The following is a 13,058-nucleotide window of genomic DNA, read 5'->3' as shown; positions in this document are numbered from 1 at the left end:
AAACTATAACATTTTGTCAAAATATAACAGTTACTCATGTAAAATCGTGAAACAATTTTGTAAAGGTGATGATATGTAATGAAAAAAAAAAAAACATTAGTGCATAGCAAAGTGTTGCTTTTTTCCTCCTCAGTGCTGTTTGGCATGTCAAGACTGCCTACTTGTTTAAAGCTATCTCCGTAACGCTTTAAACAAGAAAAGTCTCACTAAAATTTTAATTGGTCACATCAGTTTTGAGGTCTGCGCTCCGCAATATCGAGGGAAGCCCGGTTGTTGCACGCGCATGCCAGAGAGAAGCATAGCTCATTATCGTGAGCTGGTTCCATATTGCAGATAAGCAAATGTACATGGTATTAAAACCATACATTTTCATCCTGTGGTATACTATGAAATCGGTATACCGCTGCAATCCTAGCGAGTATTAACGCTGGCTACCACCCCTGGAGTTGCGAGTTAGAATCCAGGGACTCCAGCCAGGTCTCCTAATAAACCAAATTGGCCCGGTTGCTAGGGAGGGTAGAGCCACATGGGGTAACCTCCTCGTGGTCGCTATAATGTGGTTCGCTCTTGGTGGGGCGCATGTTGAGTTGTGCCTGGATGCTGTGTAGAATAGCACGAAGCCTCCACAGGTGCTATGTCTCCACGGTAACACGCTCAACAAGCCATGTGATAAGATGCAAGGGTTGACTGTCTCAGACATGGAGGCAACTGGGATTTGTCCTCCGCCACACGGACTGAGGCGAGTCACTACGCCACCACGAGTACTTAGAGCGCATTAGGAATTGCCAAATTGGGGAGAAAATAACAAAAACTATATATATATATATATATATTAAAAAAAAATCATAAATAAATTAAATCAGAAGAGGAATTGGAATCAAAAGGGAGCAATTGCCCTTCTGATAGGACTGCAATATTGGTCCTGATGTTGCACCTATCACAGGTTGCCACCTGTTCGGGGTTTACATATATGATACATTCCTGATATTCAATAGGCTATTTTGAACAATCATCTAAAGCATCACCATCACAAATGCATTATGTCCAGCATATTTGTCCAGCAACTTTTAACAACCAACTGAACTTGTTTGTCATCTAAAATTAATTTTAGCATCATAATGAAATTCACATTTTCTGAAGATGCTCAGCAAATGCGATCCGAGGTATGATTTAAAATATTTACATAATATTTACATAAAATGTTCAAAAACTCTCAGAACATTCTGAGAATGTCATTCAGCCGACTTCATTATCTACAAAACAGGGTAAGGCTAATTTATATTTATGTAAAGAAAAGGCAACTATATAGACCAAACAATATAATTGTTTCATTTGGTAATTTATTTAATTTAATAAACTGTTTCAAAAGTAAGCTAATTTTATAGAATTGGGCTATATGTTAGTGTTCCGAAGAAGCACATCGAAGGTTTTCTCCTAGTATTGTTTTTATTTTTAATTTAAAACATTTTTGTGCACAGAAATTATGTTTTTTGTATTGTGGGCTAATTCCATGACTGCCATCTATTATTTTGAATGGTGTGGAAAAGAAACTTTAATGAACAAACTGATGGTTACCATGATTAAATAAAGATATATTTAATCATGGTAGATCTGTAAAATGTAAAGACACTCTGCATATATTTTGGTCCAAATGTATAGTCAGAGGTGTTCCATCTACCCTCTCTACTCACATGCAAGCACTATGGCTAAATGTTTCCATTTAATAGTTGGTAATGGTATTAGTAGCAAGTTAGCAACACAATTCCAGTTAGTGGCTTAAAATAATTTGTACAATAAATCTTGGTAATCTCTAAAACTGGAAGTGCAGCATTGTTTAGATAGATAAAGGCCATGTATAAATCATTTAAGAATGTTATACATGATCACGAGACATCCGATGATTGGTGAGATTCAGGGTTAACAGCTATAATCATTGTTGATTCCCGTCTGTGGTGAGCTCACTTTAACTCACTAACTTTATTGCGTCATAATGCCATCATCGCAGTATCACCCTTCTGTCACTCTCTGAGGTATCATCACTAACATGCTGGACAATTAAGTCCCTTTTGGTGCTTTTGAACCATGTCCACTGCTTGAAGCCTCAGAAAAGTTGGCATGGCACAACAATGTGTAAAAGAACATTTGAAAGCAGCCATTAGCAATTTATGAATGCAGATTTATTTAGCCTATTTAACAATCTGTGCCCTTAGTCAAAAGCAACCACAGGGGGGGTGTAGTTACTACTTCCTTTAATTTGTCATAAACAATGCATTTTGAATGCAGATTTCCACTTGTTCATTTTGCTCATTTACTTATAAGATCCTTGCCATTTTTGGGGATTTCCGCCTGGATTTGGCCTACCCAAATTAAAAAGCTTCCCATTCCCACATACTTTGGCCTAAATACACAGTTTTGGTGTCATTTTACAGGAAACCCTTTGAAGTTGCATAAAACACTGCTAAAAATTAAAAAAAAATTAAATATATGTTGTCTGAACAGTAATAACCCTCCTAAAAAAAGAGCCGCTTTTTGATTTTTTTTATATAAATTCATTTTTGAAAGTGTATAACTCAAGCCCTGTTTGCCATAGCAGCATGCAGACAGTTTTGGCTGTTTCCACTAGATGTCAGCAAATACATGAAAAAGGAATTTTGTCTGTATCATGTTTTATTTAATATCTATTTAAATGTATCTGAAGGGAGGAATATTACCTTTTTTTGGTGTACTTTCCGCCTACCCAAATCTAAAGTCTCCCCATACCCATATACAGTGCTATAAATGCAAAATCCCAGTGTAATTTTACAGAAAACCCTTTGTCATTACATAAAACACTGTTGAAAGTGGTAAATATGCGCTCAGGTGTCTGGTGAGACGGCGTCTGTGTGTTTTGTGCACGTAACCTACCTAGTGATCACTTCACAGTCAGGATGCAATATCACAGCCCCTGATTGGTCTATTTGATCTTGAGAGACATTGCCGGAAAGAGGAGGGTCTAAGCTTTACGGCAATATATGCTTTATCCGGATCGGATGTTTACATATTTTCCTGGATTGTTGAATATCATATAACATTACTTTGTGGTGTTTCTGCACTCGCGTGACATATCGAGGAATTACTTGGGCACACAACCACAGAAAACACTGAAAAACGGCTCATTTTGCAGAGAATAACCTAAGGTAAAGGATTATGTAGCATTTGTGGCTAACTGTGCTGTCTAGTGCGAGTACCACGGCAAATATTCAATAATTTCACTTGTATGATTGTATACCTCATGATTCATTCGAAGTGTATTAGATATGTGATTATACCTCAATAAAAAGACTTATTGGAACTTCTTACTGGCAATGAGAGCTTTCATTTGATACATGGTTTGTACATGTGCGTCATATTTGAGCGATATGAGACATATATGTATTCAAAAACGCACATAATTATGACACAACTTTTGATGGGTGGAACTATGTAATTTATTGTAAATAAGTTACTTAGTGTAAAACAAATGCCAAAGTGATGCATATCTCAAGAAAGTAGACATTCTAAGCTTTCAAATGGTACCAGATATGAGCTCATAACTCCTCCGCATACATTTAAAATTTGAAGTACATTATTACTGACGTAATTTTAAATCCCGGATCCGGGATCGTGGATTTTAACTGGTTAAATTTATTGTGGCAGCTTTCTGTAAGATCACTGAACTTTTAATGCTGTTAACTAGGTGATTGCAATGCTTGTTTTTAAATCTGCAGCTTTAGAAACAAACAACCCGAGTCATGTATCATACAAATCTTTGCCTGGCTCACTCGCATCCACAAATGCTTTTGCTCAAATTAAATATGCATTGACAACAGCTTTATGTAAAATCACTCATTGTAATAAAAATTGCCATTACCATTTGCAGCCCACGCTTACCGAGCACTTTATTAATAACACCTCTACACCTACTTTTTCATGCGATTATCTCTAATCAGCCAATCGTATTGCAGCAGTGGAATGCATAAAATCAAGCAGATATGTGTCAGGAGCTTCAGTTAATGTTCACATCACCCATTTGTGTGAGGGAAAAAATGTTTTCTCAGTGATTTGGACTGTGGCATGATTGTTGGTGCCAGAGTTGGGCTGGTTTGAGTATTTATGTAAATGCTGATCTCCTGGGATTTTCACACACTACAGTCTCAAGAATTTACTCAGAATGGTGCCAAAAACAAAAAACATCCAGTGAGAGGCAGTTCTGCAGATGGAAACACCTTGTTGATGAGAGAGTGGAAATTACATTTGTATTAATCCTCATTATGCTGTTTCTTTTCTATGATTTCTCATTAATTGTAAATTGCTTTCTGTAAATGAATCATGTAAATGAGTTTCTTTGTACAGCCATCTCTGGCAAGGTCAGATAGCAAAAGGGATGCATGTCTTATCAGATGACACAGCCAAAGAGTGAAAAACATATTATTATTATGAAATGTGCTGAGGAAGACTAGTGTGGATGAAGAAAAGAGCATTTAAGGACAGGAACCTGTCCTTGTAAGGTGAAGAAAGATAGGAGGTTCTATGGTAATTACTTTTTATATTTAGCCAACCCAAGTTGATTCTTTGTCTTCTGGAAAAATTAATATGTATGATTGTGTTAGATAAATATTCTGTATTTTGGTACTAATCTTTGTAGCTCTCTGTGGTACACTTGGTAGTAGCAGAGGCTGCCCGGGCTCGTAAATAAAGATTTACTTTGTTTAAGCTTTACCACTGTAGTGGTCCGATTCATTTTACAGGTGAATTTCCACCAAAAGAGATCAACAGAGAATGGCCAGACTGGTTCAAACTGACAGAAAGGCCACGGCAACTCGGATAACCAATTGTACCTATTGTAGTGAGCAGAAAGAATAGGATCTCAAAACAAACATGTCTAACCTTGAGCGGATGGGCTACAACAGCAAAAGACCACGTCGGGCACTTTATTAGGACCATAGTGTTCCTAATTAAATGCTTGCTCTGTGAGTGTTTAGAGTGTTTCAGACCAGCAGCATTGATTTAACCAATGACGTAGGTTTGGGGCAGGATTATATTTTTGGTATTTTCTGAGTATTCAGGTAAAGCTGTTTTAAAACACTGTTAGTCTAATTTTTGTAGTTCCTTTTTATGAGGCTATTGGTGTAGAATATACACACTTCAGCTTCTAGGTTTTCTCTAAAGTCCATGGCAAATAATCATTAAAGCATTCTGAAATCCAGAACAAATGAACACATCAAGGTGCTTTATATTAAAAGCAAGCTTGCAATATAAGCTTAGACTTGTTTGACAACCACACTTGTTAATGTGTTGTAAAGCTTGCCTATATTATATTATACCATACAGCCTTACCCAATAAATGGCCAATAAAATGCAAAAAGAGAAAGACAAAGTAGAACAGAAGCAGTCAAAAAAAAATAGCTGAATGCTAATGAAAACTAATGATATAACCTGGTGTTCTATGTAAGCTAAACACTATAACAGCTCTTACTGCTCTTTGAACCAAATAACCACTTCACTCCAATCCAATCCAATCCCAAAATTGTAAACATGTAAACAGTCCAATGAAATGCAATAATAATGATATAGCTTCTTTGCCATTAATTTCAACCAGTTCTAACTATGCTCGGTGTAAAAGCAAGACAACATTTCTGCAAGTTTTCCCCAAAAATCAAAGTACAAAACGCTAAAAAAAAAAAGTGTGAGGCGCCAGGTTGAGGTATGAAGGTGGGAGGCAAATCAAGAGCAACCAGAATGCCATGCTTTCCACATCCCACACAAACAAAGCATGTACTAACCTGAATATCAGTGTCTTTGACTGGCTCTAGAGGCTCAAATGTAGTAGCTGCACTGAGGCTCTCCAGACGTTGGGAGATATGGAAGATGTCCAGACCCCGAGAGCCCAAGAGGATGGAGCTGAAGAGGACAATACAAGCAGTAAACAGCATGCTGACTCAAATACCTTCAAATTAAGGGAGAATTGAAGGTGCACTCAGTAATTTTTCTTCATTAAAGTTTTACTTCTAAAGCAAGAAAAAGTTATTCTAAAACATGTGTAAACCAAAAAGACCACTCACATGAGATGAGGACTCCAGTCATATTAGTAATCTTATAAAAATATCATCTTATAAAACTGTTGAAATCTATATGGAGAGGGTGACCTGATTGGGGAATGCCATGCTAGGATCACGTGACCAGCCGAATACTACTTGCTCTCTGTAACTGCTGTGTTATTGCAAACTCGTGTTATATAAAATGAATCAAGGGTGGCTAACTAAATTTATACAATGGCATCAGTAACTGAAAACTATTGTGTTTGAATGATGCTAGGTGTCAGTGTCCAATGGTGCATTCAAGTCATGTTGAAAGTATTGTATTTACAAGTTGAGCGCACATGAATGGCACCATAAGAGGGGGAAACTCTGGATATTGTTTGAGCCCAGCCTTTGAGTTGGGGAGTGTCAATTTAAGAATCATGGCGGAAGCTAATTATGATTGGTAATACATTTGTTTTAATTTAGTATTTTTACTGTGAAGCTTAGTTTGTATGCAGTTTTCATACTGTTATGGAAGGATCATGATAAAAAAATTTACTGGTTTATGCAGCCATAAGTGTTTGTAAGAAAACTACATTTCCCATCATCATATGTGGCTGCAATAGTTTGATAAAATAGATAGATAAAACATTAATTACACACATAATGCATTGCTTCGCTCTTCATTTTGTTGCATTGGTGCTGAAAATGTTTCTTGACTTTGCTTGTAAGAGGAAAAAGAGGAATAGAAATATAAAATTGCAAAATGGGTCCATTCTTTCCAACTAAAATCATTTGAAAGCACAGCACATCATACTTACGATTTCTGACCTCGTAAGTCCGATCTTCCCAGTAGGACTTGAATGCACCACAAGACCACTAACTGAAAATTACTGAGTGCACCTTGAATGCTCAACTGCATGGTCAGAAAAAAAGAAGTCTCCACTGCAACACACTGTGACATGGAGACACAAGGGGTTGAAATATAAAAACGTACGCTTTTACGTCAGCTGTGTCTTGAGAGGTTCTTGTGAGAGTGCGGGAACGTAGTCGCTCTCCTGCCTGCTGGATCTCCTGTAAGTTTCGCTCGACGTGGGGCAACTCAGATACTGCCTCTGTCTCTGCTGCAAGCTGTTCGGCTTGCTGCAGGAGTTCTCCAAAGCCCTCAGCATCCATGTCCAGCAACCTGTTCCACCTGACAGCAACACAGGAGTGGCGTGTTATTTTACATGGTGCAATGCACATAATTTGTATTCAGAATGTCTTTCCCTAACACAGTCACCATAGTTTCCAGACTTCCATAATGACTATTGGTCTTGTAAGTGCAATAAACTCACCACTGTTTTCAACAAAACTAAAATAAACTAAAATGACAGGATTACAAAAGCGGTTAAGTAATTAAGTTAATATTATTTGGCAATAGTAACAATAACTGTAATGGATATGGTATTTGGCAGCAAAATACAATTATCACGATATAATTGGTATGACAGAAAATTACGAAATGGAGAAAGCCCATGAAAACGTATTTATGCGCTGTATAAAAACTTAAATCATTATCGACATTTTCATGCATATAATATTGAATACGGTGACGATTATAGTAATACATGTGAAGAATATCAATATTGTTTTGCTTGTGAGTCCATAGAATTGAATGTGACATGCTAACAAGTCCCGAACAGACACTTGTCAAATGTTGCAACAATTAAGTATCTATAAACTAGTTATTAGTAAGCGCACATGTGACAACCTTACAGCTGAATGGGAGTCCTTATAACAGCTGTGAGATGATGGGTTCCAGTTAGCCGCTATGCTAAACACATCCTCCTCGTGAACTCCCGGGTTCCACTTAGAGCGGGCGCTCATTGGTTCAAAGCGGTCTTCCCAGAGGCGCTCGGGCGTCCAGAGAATTCAAACGTTTGTTAGTATATGAGTTCAAAGATCATAGAGAGGTCACTACTGAGCACATCAGGTCAGACAGAATTTCCGTAAGATACTGGAAAAATACATTAGCTACAAGAACACATTAGTTAGTAATGGAATACTAATTAGCCGAATATTGCGCAGTATGTACACGGCATGCTTTTTTTAAACAGAACGCATTGTCCAATGATAAACGTTCAAATCAGTAAAGTTATATTGCAGTGTGCTCTGTTGCAAACTGCATGTTTTGACAATTGTAGCAGTTCATCTGGGTATTCCATGCCACAGATCATTTGCATGCACTTAATAAAATTAACATAATTGAAGTGCTAAAAAATTTTAAGATAGAAGCCTACAAATTATAAACGGATAGTTCCTGAAATTTCAAGATCACAAAATTAATTATATTATATTATATTCATCTACTAGTTTCCATAGGATGAGGGTATTATATTTTCTTTGACAATGGCCTTGGGGTCAAAAAGGTTGCGAACCACTGCACTGCAGAAATAGTTAATATGATAGTATGCCATCTTAAACATTGACTCAGTTTTAACAAATACGAAGGCTACCATAGTGGTCATGTCCAATGTATGTGTAAAATACATTTAAAGTAGGGTACAAAGGGCCTAAAGGCCCTGGGGGTAAAAGTCAAATTAGACTTTCTTTCTCTCAAAACACTAAATAGCAACAAAAACTACCACAGCACTTTTCTAAACAACTGTTCGTCACTATGCACTGCAAAATATTCCTGATCTAGCCAACGACATTATCGCGTGTAATGTCTAAAAGTTGATTTGAAGGCGATTTGATCTATTTAATTATAGTTTAATAAAATCCCTAAATCTATATAAAAAATTTTTTTTTTAGTTTTGCTTAAAAGTGCAGTATGTATTAGATTCAGAAACCCTTGCTATCAATGACACCTGTGACCGTTAAGTGAACTGCAGCCAGCTACCTGTTGCTCGTGATCGCGTGCACACTCCAGGGACACAGCATCGACCAAAACAATTATGTAACGTACAAAGAGGCTGAACATGATGCACTGGCATCATGCTGACAGATGAGATAACATAATTAAAATTACACAGTTATGATTGTTGTACTACAAACTTTGAGACTGCATATTATATTTGACTCTCCATTGCTGGGACAGGGCTAAAACAAAGTGTGGGTATAGTTCTGACTATGTGAGACTGTAGTTTGAAGTAAACACTTTTCTTTGCATGACACATTGACTGAATTTTGATTGCCTATGTTTGTGTTATTAATAGCTGTTAGCTAAATTTGGTGGATTATGACAGTAGCTGTTTATAAAATAGACTGTAGCCTACATTATAAATATGTTGACACAATTCAGTATTGATTTGACTCCATCATAAATTAAATTTTTATACATCGATGCACTATTGTTTTATAATAATAGATTGTATATATTTTCTGTATAACCAAGTTACATTACACTAATGAATAGGTATTTTTGCCTTATCTTGAACATTGTCTAGCATTCATTTCATGTATTATTGTAGTTTACCTCGCTGAATAATTACAGATTAATATTGACATTAACCTGACTTTTAGTATAAAGAGAAGATTGTTTAAACTATTTTGAAAGACATGAAGGTAGCTTGCAATTCGTCAGCATTAGCAAGATCAATTTAGCTAAAATTACACAATCCTTATGGCACTATATTTCACATGCTAGCTTACCTGTCCAATAAGAATGCCAATTCAGGGTCAGTTTTGTTCCCCAAAACCAAACTAAGGTCCCTCCAGGAATCCAATGCCCTGCTGATGTGTTCACTTTAGTTTTTGCTAGACCAAGATCAAGTTTCCGCTAAGCCAGATGGGATTGCTTACTCAGGAGTTTGTGTAGTAGTCCATGTTGTGCTGGATTCCATCTCTAAGATAATGTTACCTAGTGTTGTAGATGGTCTATTGATGCGTTTGAAGACAAGCACAGAGGCAAAGCTCTCGGGGGTGCACATAAACACACTCCCTTTGGCTTTTCCCAGCTTAAGTTGCATTACAAGCCGCTCACATTGGCAAAAATAACATGAAAAATGTTACATATATATTGCACCTTAAGTTAATAAAATCAACTGCCCAATAAGCAAAATGATAGTATTTGGGGTTAATAGTTATTGTGAAGTATCATCGTTACTCAGAACAAGCATCTTGCTGCCTGATATCTAAGAACCATATCAGTTTACTCTACTTTAGAAATACTGAATTTCAATCAAAACCATTTTTCACAAATGTTGCTTGTAATGCCCTCCCCCCCAATACTCTGTGATCAGGATTTATTGTGCCTTTAGCCCCATTGAGGGGGTAAGTACCATGTGGCAATGCCAAAAACAGTACTGCAGTATCATGATTAATATTAGGTTTATTTCATGGATAAAAAGGGTAATTTAGACAAACTAGACTTCATTGTGTAGGTATTAATTGCTCTACACCACAGGAACAAAAGCAGACAAAGTTGAAATGAAGAGACACCACAAGAACTGCTAACACTTTTGTATTGTGGACAGATTACATTACAGATTGTGGAGAGAAAAAAAAAATACAAAAAAATAATTACAAAAGGACAGCAAGTGTCAATTATATAGAACAAACATGTTATAATCTTTTGCAACAATACAAATCAGTGCATTTTTCCGGTTTAGCCTGGTCACAAATACATATGCAACATGAGTCAAGACTTCGTATCTCGTAAAGACAACATTAATGCTATGCATAGCGAAGACCATTTTTAATTCACATTGTAGAAAACGAGTTAACCTCATTTGCAGCAGCTGGCGTCGCAGGAATTGCCCTTACATACACAGCCAGAAGCACACTTGCTGCAACCGGATGGGCAGCAGGAGCAGCAACCTACGGCAGGGAAGTAAAACAATTAATGAAATAATGATCATAGACAGGATCTCAGCCTGACATACAAAACAAATGACGCAAAAAGCCAAACGAGTCCACGTACTCTTCTTGCAGGTTGTACACGCACAATTAGTGCAATTGCAGGTGGCACCGCAGTTGCAAGTTCCAGCTACAAGAGAGCAAATGAGAAATTTATAGTAGAAAAAAAACACTTTCAGCAAGTTTGTGGTTACTCGATTCCGAGCAGCCAAAATTCCCCCAAATATAATTTAAAAATAGCCGAACATTCTTACTCTTTGAGCAGTCACAAGGATCCATTTTGCCTAAAATATCCTTTAGCTTCACGAAAGTTCCTTTGGAATATCTTCACTTGATGTGGAAGGTATGTAGCCTACTGGAGACTCCGCGCGCACTGGTTTTATATAGCTCGGGGGAGTGCAAAGTGCAAAGCCCGCCTCAGCCTGCGCGCGGTGTGACTCATTAATGCAACTGGGTGCAAACCTTCAAACAATCAGAAATTACCCCTCCCACACTGTTAGATGAATGTTTTGTTTACAAGATTATATAACTAACATATTCACTTCACAGGCTCAATAATGATTAGTTTGTTTACGTGTTTATATAATGAAGCTTGTTAAAACATTTCGCTTGTCTTAGCAGTGTCTAAGCTTCATTCGTGTTTTAGATCGACGTGAGGAATGTAGAACAACCATATTAAATATTGAAGAAATAACACGGTTTTGAGAATAAATAGGTTTTATTATTCCGCAGATATGGTGGACATCCCCAAGAATCTGAAGCACTTTGATTTAATAAAAGCTCTTTTTTTCCTGTCTTTCAATTCTATCCCCCTTCAATTGTTTGCCACCAGTTTGAAACTCTTTTGCACACGGCACTAAACTACTGTGCTCTGTTTGCTCCCCCTGTCTGCACTCGGCGAAGATGAGCGCGAGACCAGAGTAAATAAAAGACTTGTTTTGCACCCGTCCAGTACATCCCTCACTGTTGACACGGGGTAATTTTCCACTATGCGTCACCCTGGTGAATACACTATGAAACCCAACTGGTGTGATGAGTGCAGAGTGGGTTAAAGACAAATTCTAATAAATTATTAATTGGCATTAATTTGAACATTTGAGTATATGTCTACTCAACAAGTGGACTTCTTGACCAGGTTAAACGTTAAAAACTTTTTTCTTTTCCTTATTAGTAACCTATATTTCCCAGCTTTTGTTAGAATCTCAAATTCAAAGAGAACAAAAGGAAACAAAAAGGATGCAAATTAATTTATAATAAAAGGGATAATTCACCCCAAAAAGAAAATTGTCTCATTTACTCACCCTCATGCCATCCAAGGTGTACTAATGTTTATCTTCTGCAGAACACAAACATATTTTTTTAAAGAATATCCCAGCTCTGTAGATCCACACAAAGCAAGTCAATGGTGACCAAAACTTTGAAACTCCAAAAAGTACATAAAGGCAGCATAAAAGTAACCCATAATACTTCAGTGGTTTAATCCATGTCAGTGAACAGACCAAATTATAGCTCCATTTTCACTATAGATCTTGACATCAGCCGTCTGCTTGGTTATCATGATTTCAAGCTCGATGACACTTCCTAGCGCCATCTAGCGCTCTTTGCATGGGTCAAGCACTAGGAAGTGTAATCGAGCTTGAAATCATTATTGTGCCTAGAGACTACAATGATAAGATGTAGAGTGATAAAAGGAGTTACATTTTGGTCTGTTCTCACCCCGAACTAATGAGATTGCTTTAAAAGACATGGATTAAACCACTGGAGTCTTATAGATTACCTTTATATTTCCTTTATTTGCTTTTTGGAGCTTCAAATTTCTTACAATCATTCACTTGCATTGTATGGACTTACAGAGCTGAGATATTCTTCTAAAAATCTTTGTGTTCTGCAGAAGAAATTCATACACATGAATTTTTTGGTGAACTGTTCCTTTAAATATAATTGACAGCAATTGTGGCATATTTTTGAATATCACAATCATTAATTAAATAAATAATTTATATGCCTCTGTGGCAGCGGGGGCGTGGTCAAGCGCCCGTCCGGGAGAGAAAAGCGGTAAGGGCGCTCACACCTGAGCTAAATGATGACTAACACCTGTGTCTGATTGCAGTAACATGAGGAGAGCGGCATAAAAAGGGCAGGAGCGACGGAGCACGAAAAAAAAAAGAGAAGCAAGAC

General features: G+C 37.1%; 2 protein-coding genes across 3 annotated transcripts in view; both read right to left on the bottom strand.

The window, feature by feature from the left end:
• LOC127623402 (nuclear pore complex protein Nup93) overlaps window positions 1–7,906 on the bottom strand; it is a 42,910-nt gene extending 35,004 nt beyond the window's left edge. The window contains exons 1-3 of one of the 2 annotated variants that reach the window (XM_052097860.1): window positions 7,797–7,906; window positions 7,036–7,233; window positions 5,802–5,919 (exon numbers count right to left, since the gene is read on the bottom strand). In XM_052097860.1, coding sequence (XP_051953820.1) covers window positions 5,802–5,919; window positions 7,036–7,214 — 297 coding nt within the window. In that variant the 5' untranslated portion in view covers window positions 7,215–7,233; window positions 7,797–7,906. Of the gene's footprint in view, window positions 1–5,801; window positions 5,920–7,035; window positions 7,234–7,791 lie in introns of both variants that reach the window. The other variant, XM_052097861.1, reaches the window with a different exon arrangement.
• Window positions 7,907–10,335: 2,429 nt separating this feature from the next.
• Window positions 10,336–11,288, bottom strand: mt2 (metallothionein 2). The gene is made up of 3 exons (XM_052097281.1): window positions 11,135–11,288; window positions 10,945–11,010; window positions 10,336–10,841 (listed from the first exon to the last, which is right to left on the bottom strand). Exons 1-3 carry the CDS (start codon window positions 11,157–11,159, stop codon window positions 10,750–10,752), a joined length of 183 nt encoding a protein of 60 aa, XP_051953241.1. The 5' UTR covers window positions 11,160–11,288; the 3' UTR covers window positions 10,336–10,749.
• Between the last annotated feature and the right edge of the window lie 1,770 nt (window positions 11,289–13,058).

The sequence above is a fragment of the Xyrauchen texanus genome, chromosome 29 (genome assembly GCF_025860055.1).
Source record: "Xyrauchen texanus isolate HMW12.3.18 chromosome 29, RBS_HiC_50CHRs, whole genome shotgun sequence".
Taxonomy (NCBI): Eukaryota; Metazoa; Chordata; class Actinopteri; order Cypriniformes; family Catostomidae; genus Xyrauchen; species Xyrauchen texanus.
This window is presented reverse-complemented; position numbering and strand designations above follow the sequence as displayed.